Source organism: Gymnoscopelus microlampas (assembly GCF_963454915.1).
Source record: "Gymnoscopelus microlampas genome assembly, chromosome: 9".
Lineage (NCBI taxonomy): Eukaryota > Metazoa > Chordata > Actinopteri > Myctophiformes > Myctophidae > Gymnoscopelus > Gymnoscopelus microlampas.
In genome coordinates, this window is record NC_139946.1 from 26,010,363 (window position 1) to 26,033,883 (window position 23,521).

A 23,521-nucleotide genomic window follows, 5' to 3' on the forward strand; every position below is an offset into this window, starting at 1 on the left:
ATATATGAAACAGTAGACAAAAAAAATCACGAGTTTCCAACACCCTATAAAGTGCAGAGTCTGCAGACCTCTGTCAAGACCTATACATCTCCCTATTTTTGAATGTTTGGCCTGTTCTGTTGGTGGCACCAGAGAAAAGGTCATGGTTTCACCTAAATGAATAGGGTTCTTCCTTGTAGCATGAGCACAGCAAATGCTGTGTCTGCAATGTATGACTGAATTAATACTGAATACTGATACAAATTTTTAAATGAGCATATTATGCTGATTTCAAAATGGCCTGATGGTGGTGCTAGCGGGTCATGGGTACACCAAAACCCACATGTTTCTTCCTCTTAGGGCATGAGTAATGTTATGTTGAAATGTCCTGTCAATCTGACTATTCTTTTTGGGGATATTGGTCACCAGGACTGACTCCAGGTAACTCATGATAAGTAGGCCTACAGTATCCTGATACAGGAGTCACGGTGCGATATGCATCCCAATATGATGTTTGCCAGTACAATGTACATGTCTTGTATGACACAAGATAAAGTCCAAAAAATATTCCATTGAGAGTGGTAGGCTTCAGCTCTACAGTATATTGCAAAGGGATTTAACAGTAGGGCTCAAGCCACAACGCAACACAATGCAGAAATTGTATTAAAAACATGAACCATAAAAACAAACGAACAAAAGACTACCATGAACCCATAGCGCCCCACATTCAGCGAGAATAGGCAATACAATGAAGATCTCAACGTGTCTCAAAGCAAGGAGAGATTGGTTTATAGGGGCAAAATAGGAGGGGGCCTAGCAGACCAAAAACATAAAACAAACAAAAATATTGCGATATCGTATCATATCGATGCAATGCGATACGATACGGGCATCACTGATACGTATAACAATATTCACTATTTTGAGCACAGCCCTACAATATGTTCACAGACAGATACAGAAAATATAGCCTCCTAGAGGTAATTACAACTGCAGTATCTGTGTGCCCATGTTGATAGATAAAATATTTCCTTTTCTTGACTGGCAGTATTCCAACCCAGGCCTACATCGTACTGTATCTGTACGTTATTGTTTTTCGTTACTTTGCAAAAATACTGTAGGCTACAGTACATGCCACATATTACATGTGGCATGTGGGTTAGGAAATGTTACTTACTGTACATGTGAGCTCATGGAGTAACTTATAATGAATGAGCCTTAGAATGATAATAATCTTCAATATTCAAGATGCAGAATACTCAAGAGCTCATGTACTCATGTACTTTGACGTTAGAACTATACTATACCTATTTTACCCATACATTGTGTCGCATTTGTGCTTTCTCATGTCAAGTAGCCATGAGAAAGACATGGCAAATGAGTAAGTACTCTGTCTACATGTCTTCACAGCATCAAGGCATGGTTGCTAATGACAACCTGCAAGACTACTAAAGTATGCTCTGCTGTGATGATTGGTGAGTTAGTATCTCCATCATTTGCAGGCAGTGGTTGCCCCCTACTGTTTGTAACCACCAGCATCTCAATATGCAGATAATGTGGCTTAACCCGATCAGCTAAGAAACAAAATCCTTGTATTTTGCATGTCAGATTGCAATTAACCACACAAACCCTAGCTTCCCTGTTCTAAGCATGTAATTATAGGCTTCCGCAAAATAGCAGATCTACAAGCTCACAAAGCGTTGTGTTGTGACGCGTTGTGAGCTTGTAGATTGGCTATTTTCGGCAAAGAGATTTGGTGTAGAGGAAAAAGGAGGGGAATTACAGACCTGTAAGTGTCCATTTGAACTCCCACAACGCACCCAGAGGGTCCCTGGATCCCACTTTGAAAACCACTGAGATAAATTATTCACTTGTCACACAAACGTCTGACCCCTGGTGGGCTCTAAACAAACAAACAAACTGTGAATTCACAATTCATCATTAGTGTTTTATTTGTACTGTGAGGGCTCTCATACATAATTTCTTATTAGAATTTTCTATAAAATATATCACCTTTCAGTCCATGAAAGCAAAACTAGATAGAAATGATCAAGTTTCATTTGATAAGAAGCTAACTTGTTTTCAAGTGTCGCCCAAGGCAATCAAACTGTATCAGCAGTCAAAAAATGCATTGCAGATTTAGAAACATTCTAATAAAGACTGTATATTTGTACCCCTCCCTTGACTAGTATAGCCACAATGCTCAAGCACTGGGAATCTATCATCGTCATAGAGCACAGTGGCGACAATCACACAAAAATTATTTTGTTTTTTTTAACCATTCAGACAGCTGCAAAATAGTTCACCGGGTTTCATTTCACGTGAGGGAAAAGCAAAGACGGGAAACACAGTGAGTGCCGTAAGAGAGTGAGCGAGATAGAGAGAGAGAGGCAGCACATCAAAGATGTCATGATATCTGTCATATTGAGCTGTCAGACATGACATTTATCTTGTGCGGTTGGTTCCTTGTCTTCGGTCTGTCTCCATGCCTCAACTGGTTGCTCCGGTTCTTACACAGCTTTCTCCCCTTTTGCCCTTTTGATGAAGTGCACCACAGTTGTCATGACAACCCCCCAGCCGGACCGAGGCAGATGAACCCCTCACCATCACACCAGCTCGCCGTTTCCGGGCGCAGAGTGGATGCTGTCTGGAGAATGCACACACATTCACTCATTACTATTGTACCGAATAGTACAAAAGAATGGGCCCTATGCACGGAAGCCATATTGGCATGAACTTTTCTTCACAGGTGTTACCAATGATACTAATTCAGGTTGTGTTCCATTCTGGTCAAACAGAGTCAGGGAGATGCTATTGTGCATGTTGGTTCACTGGAAGAGCTCTGCTACACTAAATGGAACAGAGTCTCAATTAGTATCATTGCTAACACCTGTGACAGACTCTATACACTCCTATTTCATGCCAATATGGCAGCCATGTATAGGGCCTTGTAGGTCGGCAGACCCAGCTAAGTTACCTGCAAGACTTAAAATGTATTATTATGGTTCCTTTGTGGTAACGCCCTCAAAGACTTGCTGAAACGTTAAAGTCCCTGTAAAGCAGTAATCATGTATTTTGAGTTTGTCACACCTCAGATTAATGTGTCATTAACCAGCCAGCCAAAATGTAAATCATTACAAAAATCGCCCAGTATTAAAAAATTGGTTTCAAAATCGTAAAAGAAAAAAGCAGTATTTTCTCTGATGTTACACACACACATACACGCACGTACACATGCACGCACGCACGCATGCAGACACACATCACAAGGTACCACTATCCTTGTGGGGACATCGAAACATTTTTTCATGACTTACTATAACTAACTTGCTGACCCAGCAGCCTAATACAACCCTAATCGAATCCTAACCTCAAAATTCCCAACCTTAACCACTTAAACCCCAGCATCCGTATTGTGGAGAAAGCTTTCGCAGAAAATTGCAGATCAAAAAGCCCACAACACGTCGTACTGCGGCCCGTCGTGAGCTTGTCGATCGCCTATTTTCTGAGAAAGCTTTCACCACAATAATGAAAATAGGCTACACTAGTATAGAGCCCTGGGGGACTCCGCTCAACCATATGGGGTTTAAGTGGTGAAAGCCTACTATAACCATAACCCTTCATTCACCCTAAACCTATCCCCTAAATGCCTAATTCTAACCCCTGACCTGGATGATTTCCTAAATGTAACCCAAACTCAAAAGATCTTCCTTTACCACAACTACTTGTGGGAACTTGTGATCTCCACAAAGATAGGAATACCTGATCACAAACAACACAAACAGGAAAGAACAAACATATATGTACAGTATACAAAGAGACAAGTACCAGACATATCCAGTGATTTGTTTCTGTTCTGGGGCAGTCTAGGTTTTTTCACGGGGGGTTTGCGATTTGGGGGCCTCTCAAGGTAATTAGGGCTGTCCCTTTCTGTGCCTGAGACAAATAAGGACAGGAAACGACATACATTAACAATCGGATACAGATGCTTAACGCACAGATTAATGAGCATTCACAGAAACACAAGTACAACCAAGATGGATACATTCTAACAGCAGTAGTAACCATAGATATATACGCGTAGATACTGTACCTTATTGGCGGCTGCTGTTCATTGGAGCTATGCGTCATCGCGGCTGCCTCCTAATACATGTATGCCCCATTTATGTCTATTGAAACAGGAGCTCTCTTCCCAATTAAAATAACTAGAGGTTTGGGCCGCTTTGCGGCCCTCACATCTAGGCCCGATCAGCTACATCACAGCTATGTTGCACCAGTGATCCAACTGATATGGCCATATGGAGATGTGCAATAGGTAGGGGTGCTGTGGCTAAAATGTGCAATGTAGTTTTATATTAACTGTACAATATGTAAGTACATTGAAGATGGGGAAAGAAGCCTAGGTATTAGCCAGAGCACTGATCAATAGTCTGTGGCAAGTTTGGAGGCAAATGGAGTGATCGTGTGCTGACCAACCCCAGACGTACAGTACATTGGTGGTCATTTCAATTATAGTAGTATATATATATATATATATATATAGGATCACAACTCGCTGAACTCCCAATCTCATTTTCTCACGGTTTAGTTTGTTACAAATGTTAAAAATGTAGTTATGTTATGAATGATATACTGTAGGTCACGTTAAATTAATGTGGGTTTTCATACCAAAACACCTCGCAACGCAGACATTTCTTTCTTGCATTGCCTTTATGGCAAGCTGGCCCCAGCCATTGTGGCGCATATGTATTTATGTCTATGGTATTAATTTATGTCTATCGTAGTGACAGGAGACATGACAATGTCTGATGATGAATGATACATGAATGATATGATTTGTACCTGCATCACAAGACATGGCCTTTCTGTTCCTCTGTGGTTTGACTGGAGCCTGGGGCCTCATTCCTTCCTCTCCTGCACAGCATATGTCACATGTCAGGTCCTATGTCACGTGTGTCGTGTCATACCGTATGTCATTGGTTCTAAAAGTGGGGTCCGGGGACCCCCAGGGGTCCTTGAGGGAGTTCCAGATGGTCCCCAGCTAAATGATAGATTAGGAACCAAATGGACCCTTATGGGTCTGTAACTCTGAGAGTTAAATTAACATTGATTTCACAATATAAATAGGGGTCCCAGAGATAGAAAAGTAATTAAATGGGGGTCCACAGCCTAATGCATGTCATCACTGCGAGCCGTAAAAATCTTCTCTTATATGGGGGTCCCTGGCAAATCTTTTCCGCGGCCTAATTAAGTGTCAATTTGGGGGTCCTTGCATTAAAAAGTTTGAGAACCACTGCCGTATGTCACATGTGTAACGTGTTACGTCATATGTCCCGTGTGTCATGTCATATGTCACATGTTATGCAGTGGTGGGAAAAGTACACCAATGCTTTACTTAAGTAAAAGTATCAATACTGCAATGTAGAAGTACTCCGTTACAAGTAATAGTCTGGAATTAAAAATGTACTTGAGTAAAAGTACAAAAGTATTGGTATCAAAATGTATTTAAAGTACCAAAAGTAAAAGTACTAAAATGTTTGAAAATAGCAGATCTGCAAGCTCACAACGCGTCGCGATGTGAGCTTGTAGGTATAAAATAACTAGTAACTAGTAAAAATAAAAAGTTGTCAAATAATTGTAGTGGAGTAAAAGTACAATATTTGCCTCTGAGATGTAGTGGAGTAGAAGTAAAAGTATAGACAATTGGAAATGCTCCAGTAAAATAAAAGTACCTCAAAATTGTACTTAATTACAGTACTTGAGTAAATGTACTTAGTTACTTTACACCACTGATGCCATGTCATATAAAATACATTTGATATTCAATAAAAGTAACCAAGTGCACTTCTCAGATAATAGTATCTATGTACACAAGTGTTGGGAAATACATAGAGTTATCCAGTACGGACTTTAACCACTTAGTATAGAGTCCCCCTGGGGTCTATACTAAATGCGAATGTTTTTGCTCTACGAGATTGTACATCTCTGTTTTCAGCAAAGGTTTTCTCCAGAATACGGATGCTGGGGATTAAGTGGTTAAGGAGCAATATGAAAATCTCATTAATATGATAATGAGACTTAAAATATTCCTTTTTAAAGCTATTCTGCCAAGTGTTTGTATTAATTATTCACATTCTTAAGCTTGTGCATAACTAATTCTACATCGCTAGACCTTCCAAGTGGTCTGATAATACAACCAGCCTCCTCAGTTAACCACTTGACCCCTGTATACTTTGGGGTCCTTGAGGGGGTTCCAGCAGGCCCAGCACCCAAAGTAAAATGTGTGACAATAGCTACATCTACATCTACAATCTACAACAATCTACATGACGCAATGTGACGCGTATATCTTATAGATCTGCTATTTCCAGTATTGTTTTTTTGTTTGAACGTTTTGGGAAAATAGGGATGGCAGGGTTAATGTGGTTAAAGGAGTAGTTCACCCAAAAATTACTTATTTTCGATCAATTACACACCCCATGAAGCCTTGAATACATGGAGATTTTTTAGTTTTTGTTGCATTCCTAAGCCAATCATTTGTTGACCGGGTCAACAAACTCAATAGGAGACTCAGTAGGAGACTTTTTGAGACTCCGCTAGTCTGAATTATTGGTTTAGGAATGCGTCAAAAACAAGGATTCAAGGGGTGTGTAATTGATAGAAAATTATTTTTTTTTTTGGGTGAACTACTCCTTTAAGGGACTTTCTTGCCCTGAATTTAGCCTCTCAGGCAGCACATTACTCCCAAGGCTGTGTACCCCCCAAGCAACCTCTATCTTAGGTTGAGGCAGGTACGGTCAAGGTAATGATTATGGTCCATGTTTGAGGTGAGGGTCTGCCAGTCCTACAGCAGGAGACAGGATTTGCATCAGCCTGAGAGGAAATGCTAAGTGATTTAAAAAAGCCCCCCCCCCCTGCAGCCTTCAATGCTACATGTATGCTGTAGTGTCGCTTTAAAGTCTTCGTCACTGTCAGGTGGAAACATGTCCAAAAAAATGTCCAAAACCGGAAATGGGAAAAAATCACCTGTGTTCCAATGTAGTTATTATTTAATCATAAGCTCTTGTTAATTATTAATACTCAATATTCATAAAACCCCACAGACACACTTAATCACTTTCTGAAATAGTGAAAATAGGGTAGCCGATCTACTGTAGCCTACAAGCTCACAACTGTGAACTTGTAGATCAGCTATTTTCGCTACTTTTGCGTGACACTCTTGCATGACAAGGCTTCATTTACCAAAAAAGGTTGAAATGTGGAGATACAAGGTTTCCGCCTGACAGCGACATCTCGCTGTGTTCTCCTGACGGAGCAGTGTTGTTGTTGTTTTTTTTCACGGGAGAGGAAGTAGATTCATGGGTAATGGATTGAAAGCTGATTGAAAGCACAGAGGAATTAGAATCACTGGTCTTGGCGAACAAGAGCCGCTGCTGTGCCAAACGTATAAATCTGTAGCGTCACTTTGAATGCACCGGTTCCAAAGTGGGTAAGGGAAAATTGCTGAACGTCTAGAGTAGCCTACAGTCTGACAGAAGACTGTCTGATTTCAGTAAACAGAGACTTACTGTAAATTACATGAAGGTACATTGTTGAATCGTAGAATGAAGCTCGTAACACATGAACCATGTTCTGAGGCAAACATTCGGCGAAAATAGCCAATCTACAAGCTCAATATTTTGTGTTGAGGTGATGAGGGAAAGAAGAAGGGGCCTAGTAAGTACCCCTGGGGTCTAAGTCTATAGGGTTTAAGTGGTGTAGCCCTATTTCAGAAATACCATTTTAGAAGTGGTTAAAGATGTTTAGAGAACACTACAGTACATGTGATCAAACAACGTTTATGTAAGTGTCCCTGATATCACAGGAGATGAGTTTGTTGTTCTGGGTGTGTGTGAGCGGTGTACCTTGGCTGGCAGCTCGCTCAGACATTCCCAGCACAGGCCTGCTGACAGGAGGTGGCACAGGAGGGGGGGGCAGGTTCCTTTCGTTGGCTGATTCCTTTGGAAATGTCACGTATGACGACGTCTTTGGCTGCTCGTCCCGTCAGAGCAGGATGCAGGCACACAGCGCCGCATGCATGGGGACAAAATGACATCGCCGGTGAACAGGCTGCACCTCACAGCAGGAAATGCCAGCAACAATCTGAATTATGTATGAGTTTAACCGAATGTTCTCACACTTTCTGTCTCACACGTGCTGTGAGCTTGTACATCTGCTATTTTTAAAATAGCCAACACTAAAATCTAATATGACAGCAGCTTTCCCGGTTTTAATGGGTTAAGCAATTAGAATAAGAGTGTTATCGTAAATCGGGGCTTATTTAACTCGTTCCATTTGGTTCCATTTGAAAACGTAAGTATTTTTAAAAGCATGTACTTTTGAATCCTTAGGTATTTTTAAAAGCACTGCAGTACTTTAACTCAAGTACGAATTTGACATGGCAACTTTCACTTGTAGTGGAGTAATATTTGAGCAGGTGTATCCTATACCTTGTCCAACACTAGCGGACGAGGCTCGCAAATTAAAATATGGTTGTATGAAAGTGAAGTGCACCTTCTCTGGAATGGGAGGTGGTTGGCCCTCTGGCTCTCTTCCCTTCTCTTTTCTCTCGCTCTTTCCAGGATCCCTGTCTGCGTCTCCTTCCTCCTCTGCACCTACAGACAAGAGAGAAGACTGAAAACTATGATAAGTGTAACGTGGAAATCAATGCATATGGTAACATTTGAGATAGCGTGAAGAGAGATTGGTCCGTTTTGGAGCAGAGGCGGTGATTGAGAACAGCGACACCCACAGGCAAATAGTTTTTTTTTCATTGGAGCTGAAAAGGCCTCAGAACACAGAGAGAAAACCCCTGCCAAGGCTCACTGGAGTGGATCTTTCTGTTAAAACATTTTAATACACATTTGAAGGACCATGATAAAGACTTTTAATGTTTTGTGAATCTGAATGTCATGAAACCTTTAACAAAAAAATATTTTTTTCTATTACAAAAATATATGCTTTACACCCCCTTTATCGCTGAGGATGTTATTGTGTCCTGTCCCACCTGAACTCTCTAGTCGATGCCTCTGTCTCAGCTTGGACAGGCTGGGTTTGCTGCTCTGGGGCGGAGGATCAGGTTTAGTTGGACAGGCACCGGCTCTGCCAGAGGACATCCCTCCTACACCTGCCCTCCACCCCTCTGCCTGCCCTCCCACCGTGTCCAAACATGTGTGCCTGTCTGCCGGGGCGTCCTGCTGTGGGCACGGCTGCCGCGGCTCTGAGGCCGTCGCCTCCGCGTGTCTCAGTGGATCCGTCTCCTGTTTGGGCGAAGGCGTTCTGTCTGCGGGGTACGGAGGCAGCGGCCTCTGGGCCAGGTGCTGCATCTGTCTGTCCGGCTTCCTGGCCGGGTGTCTGCCCTCCATCCACTGTCTATCCGTGGCAATTTCTGTCGGCCTGTTCTCCGACCACGCCCTGTCCACAGGTCTGCCCATGGTCCACTGTCTCTCCATTTTCCTGTCGATCTGCCTCTGCGTGTGCCTGTCCACCGTCCACTGCTTCTCCGCGGGGCGGTCCGGGTGCCTGCTCTCCGTCCAGAACCGGTCCGCCGCCTTCGTCTCTGTCCGGGTTCTGTCCGGAGGCCTGTCGTCCAGCCACTGTTGGCTGGGCTGTCTGTCCGCGTGCTTCTCCAGCTGCCGGTCGATCGGTCTCCCCTCCGCCCGCTGCCTGTCTGAGTGTTGGCTGTCCACCCACTGTCTGTCCGGCTGCTTGTCCTCAGCCAGCTGTCTGTCCGATTCCATGGGTTCGAGCCCCGTGTCCACTTCACTTCTCTGTTAGAAGCAAACAGACAGAAATAAGACCAAATAAAATAATCACACCAAAATACAAGTGAATGGTAAATGGTCCACATATGGCGCCTTTAAGTGTCAATTTAAGTAACCTTTTTTATCTGTGACTCAAACTAAATTGAATGCCTCAACTCCAACAATTCCAAGTGCTTGTCATAGGGTAGGGGGTCCCCACTCCCCAGTTCAAATATGATTATTTTGGGGGATCACGGCCTGAAAAAGGTTGAGAATCACTGGTCTACCAGTAGAGAGGGTTATCAGTACCTCTTTGGGAGTGTAGAAGGGGTGGTGGCTTCCTCCCATGCCTGGATGTGGGATGCCAGGCACCGGTGGTGGCGGCGGTGAACTCAAAACCAGCAGGTTTTCCCCCTGTTGCTCATCCGCCTTCCCATCAGCCCCGGCGGCGGCCCCAGGGGACCCGGCTCGCGAGGCGGCAGGCCTCGGCGGCTGCAGCAGCGTGTAAACATTCTCTGTGGCTGTCCTGCGAGGGGAAGACGATTGATTAAAGTTAGGTTGATCCTTAATCCTAGTGGTTCTCAAAGTGGGGTTCCTTTGGCAGGGTACCAGGGGGTCCCCAGCTAAATAATTTAATATCACAATCATTTTGACCACTTCAACCATTATTGTATACTTTGGCTATTCAAAAATAGCAGATATACAAGGTCATAGCGCGGCTACTATGAGCTTGTAGATCTGCTATTTTTTATAAAACCGTGAACATTTTCGCAAATCTTTGAATATATAGGTTAAGGCCAACATTTTTTTACTCAAATCTTTGCTTCTGGGGGTCCCTGGAACAAAATATTTTGAGATGGGGGTCCGTGGCCAAATACATATCATTTTGGGGGTCCTCGACATGAAAAAGTTTGAGAACCACTGCCTTAAACCAGTGGTTCCCAACCTTCTCTGGATCAGCGCCCACTGGAAAATCTCGAAAGCGTTCGCAGCCCACCCATCTGACCCCTTAACAGTTAAGTGGTCAGATGGGTGGGCACCGGCCCAGGCCCACAGGTTGGGAATCGCTGCCTTAAACTCCATCCCAGAACACATCGTCATTGTATTAGCCTCAGGAAGAGAGAATCACATATTAAAATGTGTGTGGACCACAGGATTGTGAGCAATGTGGAATCCAACCATCTATTCAATTCATTTTCTAAGGTTAGTGATGTACACAGTTATTCCACCAGAGGGAGCTCCATGGACTTTGCAGCGTGCACTTTTTTTTTTGGTCTTTGTTATTTTAGTTGTCTTGTACTTTGGAAATTGTGGGAATGTATTTATCATTTATTACATTTTTCTGTAATCATTCTCACTGCCCATCTCGCCTCCCCACCCGCTTGGGCAATAAAGATGTCAAAAGAATTTAATCCACGTGTCTGCTACATTTCAACGCAGAAATTCCCACCGGGATTAAACCATGGCTCACTATTGTCTTGAGATGTAACACAGTTTCTCACGAGGCAGAACGGAAGTGCAACTCGGCTGTCACTTTATTCATCCCCGCCAGAGCCAACACAATAACCTTTTCACCTTACTATTTTAGTCAGAGCTTTGACAGAGAAGCTGATGTGTTTGAACACAATAACCCCCTGTCGTTGTTGCATGAACTGAGAAATGGGTGATCTAATGGCAAGGAGATGACAAACGTGTCACAAAGTATCACGTCCTCGGTGGTAAAACATCAAAGCACAAGCATGAAATGAGCTATCCGTGCTGAAATCTAGTGTCTTTATCTGTTTATAACTCATGGAACTCATTGTTAATTTCCAATCACAGGGCTGAGTTGTCACCATTTGGTTGGGTACCAATGTTTTTTGCCGCCGGCTGTCATCTACATCTGTGCACACACACGCTCTGTGCTTTGGCAGCCATTAGCCTGGTCCCATGTCAACAGATTTACTGTTGTTTGCCACAGTCCTTATGGACTGCGGTAGCTTGTTTTGTCCTTATAAGGAGAAATGGAGGAACAAGAGAGAACCAATAGAAAGAGCCCAGAGATAATGTGAGGAACATTTTTGATGTCACTTCTAAGTAGAGTAAAAAAGGGGAGAAATAGTGATCATGTCTGATCTATCACACAGCCATGTTGTGTTCAAGACCTGAGGTTTGGGCCTCAAAAGCAGGGGCATAATGAAAAGGGGGGCTTTGAAAAAGGAAGTGCTTTAAGGTTATGTTTTTTAAGGAAGTTGGACATTTTTTTGTATAATTACAAAAGGCACAGGCAAACCATAATGTTTGACTAATGACTTCCTCCAATCTATGAATGGACTCTCTGAATTTATTGTTGAAAGGGGGGGCATTAACTTTCCGGCCATTAAAAAAGTGAGCATCAAGGAACCTGGTCATTAGAAAAAAGGGGGCAATTGATTGAAAAACTTGATACAGTTATCGTCGCGGTCAGTTGGAAACCTTGTACTGTATTTTGTTTTTTTATTTTTTATTATTTAATAGTGAAAATCACAATTTAATAATGTGCATTTGTGCAACACTCTTGCATGACGACATTAATTTAAAAAAGAAACAGTGACGAGTTGCAGCCTTGATAGAAAGCGTGCTTTCACCAACCCCGTGGGCGCCGTGGCGACAGTGCGACACTCCTCGCCATAAAGCTCTCCTCCAGACTCTGGGCCCTGATTGGCCAGCGCATGGCTGCGGTTCTTACGGAAACCGAATATGGCCAACATATTGCGCCTCTTCTTCCTCCTCAGAGAGTGGGCTTTGTGCAGAGAGGAGAGCTGGCTGTAAACACCAGAGAGAGAGAGAGAGACCTTTAGTGATCCTGCGGGGGAAATTCAGTCGCCAGAGGCAACACAGCAGTTAAAGAACAGATACAGAGTAAAGGTCAATACATGCTCCTTCTGACGTCGTAAACAAAAAAAAAGTTTCTGACATTCTTTCCGAACTAGTCAAGACATCTGAGGGTGCAGGAGGAGCATCCGAAAAAAAGCTATCAGTACTTCTGAATGACATCAAAATGTAGTTATATCACCTCCCTTTCTGAAACAAATGTAAAGTTTGGATATCGGAAGGAGCATGTAAGAGAAGTATTATAATATGCAGCAAGGAAAGCGACGCCAAAACTAGGCGTCAAAAGAAGAACATCCCAAAAAAACACCATCGGCAATGAACAATAGTACACAACAATATACACCCTAAAAAGTACAGCAGTGTGGTCGGGAAGAAATATGGTGAAAATAGCCAATCTGCAAGCTCGCTGTGAGAGACAGAGAGAGAGAGAGAGAGAGAGAGAGAGAGAGAGAGAGAGAGAGAGAGAGAGAGAGAGGTTACAAAAGACATGTTCTGAATACATGTAATCACACATGAGTCATTTCCATTGTTGCATCGATGTGTCATTTCAATTCTGTCAGACCTGTTCAAGCTCAGCGTCCCCCTCGCTCTCCTGACACTGGGGCTCATACGCGGCCGGAGCGTTGCTAAGCAACGCCTCTTGGCACGCGATGCTTTAGCGAGAGAGTGCATTTACTTGAAATATGTTCAACGATAAATGTAATGTGATTAAAAAAAGGCACTGTAATCAGATGATGTATACTATAGTGTGGGCCGTGTGGGCTGTGTGTGTGTGTGTAAAAGGGACCAGTGGTACTCTGACAGGAAAACACAGTAAAATCCTCAGTGTAAATTTAACTCTGAAGACCAAATGGACCCTGAGGATTTAACTGTGTAAGTTAAAAGACATAACAGTTGAAAATGTGACTCTCACCTATCTGGGAGCACTCTTTTGGTATAGAAGTCTGGTAGTCCATCATCCAGAGGACTTATTGCTCCATTTTCACTGCAATGCTGTGGACACACAAACACGCACGCATCACAGAAACACCCGTGCACGGCGCGCACGGCGCCTCACACTCGGTCCACTTTCGAAAGGGTCCATTTACTCGGGAATGGGTTTCCTTTTCCAAAATGTTCTCTGTTCAATAACACAAATGGACTGCTCTACAGCTAAGGTGAGATGACATAACCTGATTGCAATGATCCAATTTGTATCGATGCACTCCTTGATACAGGCCAGAATAATTCTGATAAAATAAGAGCCTCGCATTACGCCCCTGGGCATTTGGAAACAGGAGATGGGAATTATGCATGAGTCATAAATTAAGTTAAATAGCTTCTGTACCGTCATTAGTTCAACGATAGGATGGAAACATCTTTTGGATGGAACCCACTCACACACACACACAAAGGGCACGACTCGTATTATGTTTGATGTATCTTTAAATAAGAATCTCATCGACCTAAGAGTCTCAGTGTAAAAATACATATCCGGTACGTTAGCAATATCAAACATTCTTCTTGGTAATTCTTCACATGTATAATTCACGCATCTCCGGCATTCTCCGCCCTTGAGCTTTTTGCTCTCGGGGGGAGAAAAACCACAGGGTTTCCCCCAGTGTTGAATATTCATGAATTAATTCATGTTTCCCTACTTTTCCTAATGAATCCCCTACTTGCCACACTACAGTGTCACACAAAACTAGCAAAATTTGCTCACATCAAATTTGCTCATGCATCGTGGCACGTTGTGAGCTTGTAGATCTGCTGTGTTTATTATTTAAGTGTGTCTGTGGGTTTTATAAATATTGAACCAATGAAAAGTATAAAACAAGAACTTGTGACTACATACTAACTACAATGGATCCACCGGAAGGAACACAGTTTCTTTTTTTCCATTTCCTGAAAAGTAATAGTTTTGGACATACACCCGACAGCAATATGTCTCTCACACACACACACACACACACACACACACAAAACCCCAGTATGTTGCGGGGTATAAAAGGGCTTGATAGGATCGCCGCCCCCACCCTCACCATGTCGGCGGAGGGGACGTGCCCCGCCTTGTGCCTCCGTGGGGGCCGGGGGCGAACCCGCGTCACGTGGCTGAGCGGGACCCCCTGCGTAGGCAGCTCCGACAGCCCCTCCCAAGATGCCGAGCGGGAGAGCGGCGAGGAGAACGACGGGGGCGGCGACGAGCTGGAGTCATCGCACAGGCCTGATAAAGCGATGAGAGAGCGAGGTAAAGAGAGAGAGAGAGAGGAGTGATGGGCGAAAGTACAGTTGCGTAGACAAGAGTTAGGCATTTCTTTTGAGACTCCTGGGGAGCTGTCATCTCTGCTTCAAAGGCACTTAGCTTTAAATCTAAAACAACTGCCAGCTGCTCGATTTCAAAGAGGCACGACAGACTGAGTCAACCATTAAGCCATCAAGACCGGGAACGTATCTGTGTCATTTTAGATTTCTTTGGCAAAATAAAAGAATTGCTGATATACAAGCTCATACAAACTCTGTGATGCCATTTTTTCTTTCAAAGTTTTTGAAAGATTTTGCAAATCTTTGAATGTATACATTTTTTTAAAGCGAACATTTGTAACTCAAATCTTTGCTTCTGGAGGGGGGGTCCCTGAAACCAAATATTGTTTTGACGGGGGTCCGTGGCCAAATGCATATCATTTTGGAGGTCCTTGAGATGAAAACGTTTGAGAACCACTGATATAGCATACAACATACGATTTTTCAGAAAACTGTTAGAAGACATTTTGTAGAATCAGCCTCGGGCCTTGATGGGTTAATAGAGCTCTCTGTGTCTGATGGCTGGAGGAAGGGAGATGAGGAGGGAGGGGGGGGGGGGGGGGGAAAGAGAGAGAGAGAGAGAGAGAGAGAGAGAGAGAGAGAGAGAGAGAGAGAGAGAGAGAGAGAGAGAGAGAGAGAGAGACATGGCAGAGGAGAAATGGGCCCAGCAGGAACCATGCTAATGGAGTGCTTAGTGAGTCAGGGCGGGGTGCGGCAGCAGAGGATGTGGTTCAGTACTCACTCAGTCTGGTGGAGACGGGTCGGATGCGTCGAGTTCTGGAGCTGCGCTTCTTAATGGCTATCGTATCCTCAGAGAGAAGACGGACATGGAGAGATGCTCAGGAGTTGTAAGACTCACATACTGTACAGTATATACCACTATACACCAGTGGTTCTCAAAGTGGGGTCCAGGGACCCTCAGGGTTCCTTGAGGAGACCCTTACAGGTCTGTAACTCTGAGAGTTGCAAATGGATAAACTAAACTAACACTATATTAATATTACAAGCAGTCTATAAAATATTTTTTTATTTATTTTATTTACTGAAGAGCCCTTGGCTGTTTTGAGTTTATTCCTGTGTCATGTTAACATAACAAGCTATGATGAACTTTAATAGTTTGATACGAACAGGGAATGTTTGTAAATGAGAACCTACTAAAACCTTTATCATCAATATCTTTCATTACTGTATGTAAAATAACTAACTGACATGTACAAAAGTAAGATGTTAATTTCTGGTCCCTACATACTCGTATATACAGACTATTTAAAAATAAATTGAACCAAAGATATTGTTTTTCTTTCCGGTTCCATGCTTATGGTTATTTTAGAATGAGTTGGGAAAGATGAATCTATAAACCAATAAAATGATGTCCTAATTATGTATAATTATGTCCAAATTGGCATTTGCAACACTCCCAGAGTTATGGGGGTCTTTGAAATGTAAAGGTTTTGGGAACCACTGCTCTACACACACACACACACACACACACACACACACACACACACACACACACACACACACACACACACGTCCAAAGTATTCATTAGCACTCACTATGCTGGTACTCAGCTCTTCATCTGTGATTTCTAGTGAGTCTCTGTGTCTGTGTGACCTTCGACCTGTCCCACCTTCACATGTCCCCTCCCAGCGCTTCATCTGGGACACTTGGCGTGTCTGACACACACACACACACACACACACACACACACACACACACACACACACACACACACACACACACACACACACACACACACACACACACACACACACACACACACACACACACACACACACACACACCCACACACACACACACAGGATAGATATTTGACTTAAACTATATTTGCTTGCTCTAAATCTCACTTTCTCACTCACTCTCTTATTAACCCATTCAATCCGGGAACACATCTGTGTCATTTTAGATTTGAGCTATAACCATTATTTTATACTTTGGCTATTCAAAAATAGCAGATATACAAGTTCATAGCTACAAAAATGTGTGCAAATTTTGGAATACATATCTTTTTTAAACAACATTTTTAACACAAATTTTGCTTCTAGAGGTCCCTGGAACAAAATATTTTACAAATGTTCGCTTTAATAATATATATATTCAAAGATTTGCACAAATGTTCATGATTCTTTTTAAATAGCAGATCTACAAGGTCATAGAGTGCCGCGCTATGAGCTTGTATATCTTCTATTTTTGAATAGCCAAAGACATCTAAAATGACACAGATGCGTTCCCGGACTGAATGGATTAACTCTAATTCTCACTCACTCAAACAGGGACAGACTTCAAACGACACAGTAAAGTGTACTTACAAGAGTCTTGTGGGTGGCATAGAGTTCTTGTAAGATTTGGTCCACGATAGAGTTGGTGAGATAGGAGACCACCGACAGCTTCACTTCTCTGTGGAGGAGGAGTGGGAGGAACAAAGAGAGAGAAAGAGAGACTTTGTTTTGTGTTTGTGTTTTATTTTTAAATCAATACTCACACTCTGCTTGTAAAAATCTATCCTGGCAGTCCCTGCTCCTTGATCCGCTCAGTACAGTGATTCCCAACAGTCATGAGGATATTGGCAAGTGGGCCCCCCAAATAATTGGCAAAACACTAAGATTTCATTGAGAACATACGTAACATTAATATCATTTGTTTTACCTAAAAACAAATAGTAGTACAGTATTCTATTTTTAGCGGCACTAGCCGCTCTATACCTTTAGGTATAGAGCGGATATTAGCCCTCTATACCTGGCTTTTGCGTCAACGTTCTGATTGGTCAGACACGTCAACAAAGTGATTGGTCAAGCTTCACGTGACACGTCACGTGGCTATAAACACATTATAAACACTTATTGATGACAAAATGTATCAAAGGCGCCGCTACCTTCACACAGGTGTGATTTGTACCTTGAAAAATTCATTGTGATACTGATAAATAGGAAAAAAAGTATAAACGTTAGTTCCATTGATCCGATCCGGAACACAATCGATCGATTGATCATTAAAAATGAACATGCTCTACAAGTTCACGCGGCCCACCCATCTGACCACTTAACTTAAGTGGTCAAGATTTTCAAGTGGGCCACCTGACTCAGAGCAGCCTGCTGCCTTAGTAAGAGAACCAGCGTCTTACTCCAAGGCTCTGTGGATGTCCTGCGCCGCTCTCTCCATCAGGGCCGTGCGAATGGCCGAGCGAGGGATGGACACGCGCTCCGAGACGGACGACAGCGGGGGGGTCAGCCTCTCGGCCGCGGAGGAGGACCGAGGACACAGCTCGCGGCACAGGGACACCATGGAGTCCACGATGACCTGCAAGTCAATGAACTACTTAAACCAGTGCTTCTCAAACCCTTTCCAAGTCAACGACCCCCAAATTTATATGTATTTGCCCGCGGAACCCCACCTGAAAAGAGTTTGTGCCAGGGACCCCCAGAAGTTAAACATGTGTTAAAAATGTAACATTTAAAAAAAACATATTCAAAGATTTGCACAAATTCCTCCAAAATAGCAGATCTACAAGCTCATAGTGACACGCTATGAGCTTGTACATCTGCTATTTGTGAATATCCAAAGTGTAAAATATGGTTCAAGTGGTTAAAATGATTGTGACGCTAACACATTTTAGCTGGGGACCAAAGGTTACGCTAAAAATATAACACAGCGGACATGGAGCGTACCTGAAGTTCTTTATCGGCTGCTTTGGCCAGCTCTCCGGCCAGGGAGTCCAGCCTCTGTCTGACCGGCCCGTCCACAGACAGCACGTGAGCCAGCTCACACAGCGACGGGTACAGCTGACATGACGAGAGGAACACAGAGAGAACAGGTTAACGTCAACTTCTCCCTCACATCTGCACACACACACACACACACACACACACACACACACAGTGATGGTCACATGTGATGGCCACACCAGCTGACACACAAAGTTGGTAAAACATGGTGGACACTTGTCTTTTTGGTTTATTCATTTAGTTTATATTTATTTTCAGCAAACTACATACTACAGTACATGCATAAAGGACTACACACAACCGATTAAAGGACATACTGTTTATTGCAAGTTTGATGATAAAGTTACTGACTGGAGGGTACATCCATTAAGTTCTTTTGTTTGGGTCAAGTTGTTTTATCAGGAGTAATTTAATTGGTATTGAAGTTTATTTTGTTTTGTTGAGTTATCAGTTCTGAGGAGTGTTGAAGTTTAGATTGCTGGCCATGGAAAGGCCAAGCTGCTTCACAGGTGCTTATAAGGAGCTGATTAGTAATTGGACTGCACCATGTCCCCTGTGCATAAGGGGAGGGGCATGGATTTATTATAAGTTTGAATGTATTACTACACGTATGAAAATGTATTGGCATTTCAGTTGTATGTAATTTATTTATTTAATATGAGTTAGTGCTGTAGTGGGTTATGTTGTAGCTATTTGTAGTCTGTTTAAATGTTATTCTTTGTCTTCCCCTTTGTGTCAAGAGTGGTCTGATCACCCACTATATATCCCCTCATGTCTCATTTAGTTAGTTCAGTCTTGATGTCAAGTTCAGTGTATTGTCTGCATTTGTTTGGGCCAGAATGAATGTCTTGTCTTTATGGGAAAAAGAAAAGATTTAAAAAAATACATTTTAAAGAAACTACACACTTGTCCTGGTGTCTCTCTTGCCGACCAACTGTGGTCCCTTATACACACACACACACACACACACACACACACACACACACACACACACACACACACACACACACACACACACACACACACACACACACACACACACACACACACACACACACACACACACACACACGTTTGTATTACTATACTTGTGAGGACATCAACGTTTAGGACGCCGATTTTATGAATGGCATTCATAAATGCCATTCATAAAATCGCTGTGACGCGTTGTGAGCTTGTAGATCGGCAATTTTTCGGTGTACGACCCAAGCGCGCATGAATCAAACATGACTCTAATCTCTAATCCCTGAATCTATAACTTCTAAATGCCTAATCCTAACACTAACCCCAACCTGAATCTTTATCTAATTGTAATCTCTAAAAAAAGTTTGTTTTAACCATAAAACAAGCATTTCTCTTGTGAGGACCAGGAAAGTGGTCCTCACAACGTCAATTTCTCAAATTCTACTATATACTCGTGGTGACATTTTGGTCCTCAAAAGTATAGTAATGCAAACACACACACACACACACACACACACACACACACACACACACACACACACACACACACACACACACACACACACACACACACACACACACACACACACACACACACTACACGGTTAACCAATTGAGACCTGAAGCCGATTCTACATGTCTCCTAAATCTCAACTGTTTTCTGAAAAAATCAGTGGTGTTCAATCTTTTTCATGTCAAGGACCCCCAAAATGATATGTATTTGGCCGCCGACCCCCATCAAAATATTTTGTTCCAGAGATCCCCAGAAACAAAGATTTGAGTTAAAAATGTTCGCTTAAAAAATATATATATATTCAACGATTTGCACACATTTTCAAAACTTTTCAAAAATAGCAGATCTACAAGCTCGTAGCGTGGCACTCGGTGCCGCGCTATGAGCTTGCAGATCTGCTATTTTTGAATAGCCCAAAGTGTAAAATAATGCTTTTTAGCTCAAATCTAAAAATGACACAGTTCCAGGTCTTAATGGGTTAACATAGAGACTCACAGCGCGGGAGTTCCTGGCCTCCTTTAGGACCTGCTTGGCAGAGTGGATCTCCTCCATGTCCCCGGCGCCTCGCAGCACACACACCTGCTGCTGCACGCGCACGGACAGACGCTCCATCACCTGCAGGGAAACACACACACACGGGACAGGGTTAGAAACAAACCGCCATACAGATGCAGTCACTCAAACATGCACAAACATATTGTTGCTGCCGGGCAGAAACTCTTATCATATTCTTACTTTTCTTTTTGTGTTTTTTTTCCGTAAATTAACGCCCTACTCGATCATACTACAGCGTCACACAAAAGCATCAAAAGTAGCAGATATGCAAGCTTGTAGATCTGCTACTTTTTGATACTTTTGCATTTGAATCCTGAAAATTAACAATATAGTGTCGATATGCATGCACGCACACACAGTCACACACATGTTTTTATTACTATACATCAACAACTTTATAAATGCCATTATCGGTATTCCATCTTTTTACTTTATTTTAACCATAACACTAGAACCTGAGTTATATTTAGTTGCACGCCGGTGCTGTGCACCATAAATAAATAGCACCATAAATAGCGTGTGACAATTTTATAAGTGCGATTTTTATTTAGTCGCATGCTGGTGTTGTGCACAAAATATAGCATACATATCTACAAGCTCACAATGCATTGCACTGTGACACACACACACACACACACACACACACACACACACACACACACACACACACACACACACACACACACACACACACACACACACACACACACACACACACACACACACACACACACACACACACACAGTGGGTACTGTACCTGTTCGGCAGTACTGGTGACCAGGCCCTGGTGTAAGCGCAGAGCCTGCCTCTGAGAGAAGCGCTGAGTCTGGTTGTTTCTGAGCAGAGCCCTCTGGATCTGGACACCACACAGGGACATTCAATGAGCCTGTCACACACTGCTGGCATGATGTCACCACTCACCACCCAAACACACTGCTGGCATGATGTCACCACTCACCACCCAAACACACTGGTGTCACACACTGCTGGCATGATGTCACACACCCAAGCAACACGCTAAGGGGACATGAGAGGAAGTGGAGGCAGCGCAGACTCAGAGGGAAAACAGAGTGCAATGTGGGAAAGTAGGAGTTCACAGCAAAATCCTCAATGTTAGTTTAACCGGTGGTGGACAAAGTACTCCTGGTCAAATATTACTCGACTACAAGTCAAAGTTGCTCTGTCAAATTGTTGTACTTGAATTAAAGTACTGGAGTACTTGCTTTTAAAGATACTTAAGTATTCAAAAGTACATGCTTTTTAAAAAATACTTACAAAAGTACAAATTACAATGTAGGATTTTTCTGAAATTTAAAAAAATATATGGTGGCCTCACAGCGTGTCACATCGCTGGGTGTTGTGAGCTTCTAGATCTGCTATTTTCCACTATATTTGAAATAGGGCTTAAGTGCTTAATTCATAATGTACCTTTTCCCTTTAAATGCAATGGAGACAGATGTACAACATTTGTCTTTGAATATGATGGAGGTAAAGTCATAAGTATCCAGAAACACAAATACTCAAGTAAAGTACAGGTGCTCAAAGAATGTACAGTACTACAGTAGTACATCTGCATTTTTTTTTTTACATTTAGGTCGTAATGGGTTAACTCTAAGGATTATGCTGTGTATAGCAAATGAGAGGAGGCTGGACTGGAGACTTGGAAGAGAAAGTCAACCCAAAATCAATTAAGAGTTTCAGACTTCTGGATCATTTTTTTATTAGCTGAATCAATCAATGTCGCCCGAGTGCACAGAAATCTCTTACATTATTTTTTGCTGGATAATAGAGCCATGAAGAGAAATTATCTTTTTTTTTTGCTGGCCACCACCCACATACTGTACAGCTCTGGGTGCACGGCCAGGCACACAGCGGAGGATATTATGATAAAGTGCTTTGCTCAAGGACACTTCATCAGGCGCAGGACTTGAACCTAGGTCCTCTGACTGGAGGGGAGTTTCTCTAAATGCTGTGACTTAACTTAACAGCTTAAAGCGTTTCTCTTTTTAAAAGCTTATCTTTTATGCTTATGCGCGCGTGTGTGTGCGTGCGTGCGTGTGTGCGTGCGTGTGTGTGCGTGCGTGTGTGTGTGCGTGCAGTCTGTGTGTATATATGCACATATTATGTGCTTGAGTGCTTCTGTGACTTGGCTACGTCTGGCTCTGTGCACATCCTGGGGGATAGGTGAATTTAATTTTAGATGTGATATTGAGTGCAATTTTTATGTCTGTTTTTTACGACCTGGTTTGCAGTACCTTTGTCTGCGTTTCGTCTTCGTTGTCTTAAAGCACATTGAGATTCTCTACAAATAGTTGGATTTGAATCGAGTTGTGACATTATGCCCCCCAAGAAATCATTACATACATTTTCTGTTCCTGGATCTATAGATACCCAAAGGTCAGTTAATCGCTCTGCAAAACTGTATTTCTTATCACAGTTGTTCCCAAACATTTTCATGTCAAGGACCCCCAAATTAATATTAAGATTTGTGTTGTTGTCCAGGACGGTTGGCATAACCGTCTGGGCACCTAGGCGGTTCAACTCCGGGTCGCGGGTTCAACTCCGAATCCCGACGACCTTTCCTGCGTGTCACCCCCCCATCTCTCTCCCCATTTCCTGTCAGCCTACTGTCCTGTCAAATAAAAGCATAAAAGAAATCTTTAAAAATATGAAAAAAAGATTTGGATTCTGGGTTGACTTTTCCTTGGAAAGGCGAGGGTTGGTCTTAAAGCTGCCAACCTTGCTTAGTGCTTGTTCTGTCCTCTCAGGTGCGCTGCGGTGCGCCTGGCTGATGTCGCTGAGAGGTAAGGGCATGTACTGCAAGGTGAAATTACTGACGGAAAGAAGACA

The 23,521-nt window shown here is 42.9% G+C and overlaps 1 protein-coding gene across 1 annotated transcript in view; it reads right to left on the reverse strand.

Moving 5' to 3' along the window:
- Positions 1 to 2,047: 2,047 nt before the first annotated feature.
- The window catches only part of LOC311052682 (capping protein, Arp2/3 and myosin-I linker protein 3-like), a 50,626-nt gene continuing 29,152 nt past the window's right edge, over positions 2,048 to 23,521 (reverse strand). The window contains exons 23-40 of the mRNA XM_084067777.1: positions 23,411 to 23,504; positions 21,429 to 21,527; positions 20,611 to 20,730; positions 18,582 to 18,695; positions 18,038 to 18,213; positions 17,226 to 17,313; positions 16,452 to 16,571; positions 15,637 to 15,703; positions 14,636 to 14,817; positions 13,528 to 13,607; positions 12,372 to 12,545; positions 10,071 to 10,287; positions 9,026 to 9,788; positions 8,533 to 8,633; positions 7,884 to 8,010; positions 4,822 to 4,893; positions 3,808 to 3,915; positions 2,048 to 2,626 (exon numbers count right to left, since the gene is read on the reverse strand). Coding sequence (XP_083923903.1) covers positions 2,586 to 2,626; positions 3,808 to 3,915; positions 4,822 to 4,893; positions 7,884 to 8,010; positions 8,533 to 8,633; positions 9,026 to 9,788; positions 10,071 to 10,287; positions 12,372 to 12,545; positions 13,528 to 13,607; positions 14,636 to 14,817; positions 15,637 to 15,703; positions 16,452 to 16,571; positions 17,226 to 17,313; positions 18,038 to 18,213; positions 18,582 to 18,695; positions 20,611 to 20,730; positions 21,429 to 21,527; positions 23,411 to 23,504 — 2,743 coding nt within the window. The 3' untranslated portion in view covers positions 2,048 to 2,585. The remainder of the gene's footprint in view (positions 2,627 to 3,807; positions 3,916 to 4,821; positions 4,894 to 7,883; positions 8,011 to 8,532; positions 8,634 to 9,025; positions 9,789 to 10,070; positions 10,288 to 12,371; positions 12,546 to 13,527; positions 13,608 to 14,635; positions 14,818 to 15,636; positions 15,704 to 16,451; positions 16,572 to 17,225; positions 17,314 to 18,037; positions 18,214 to 18,581; positions 18,696 to 20,610; positions 20,731 to 21,428; positions 21,528 to 23,410; positions 23,505 to 23,521) is intronic.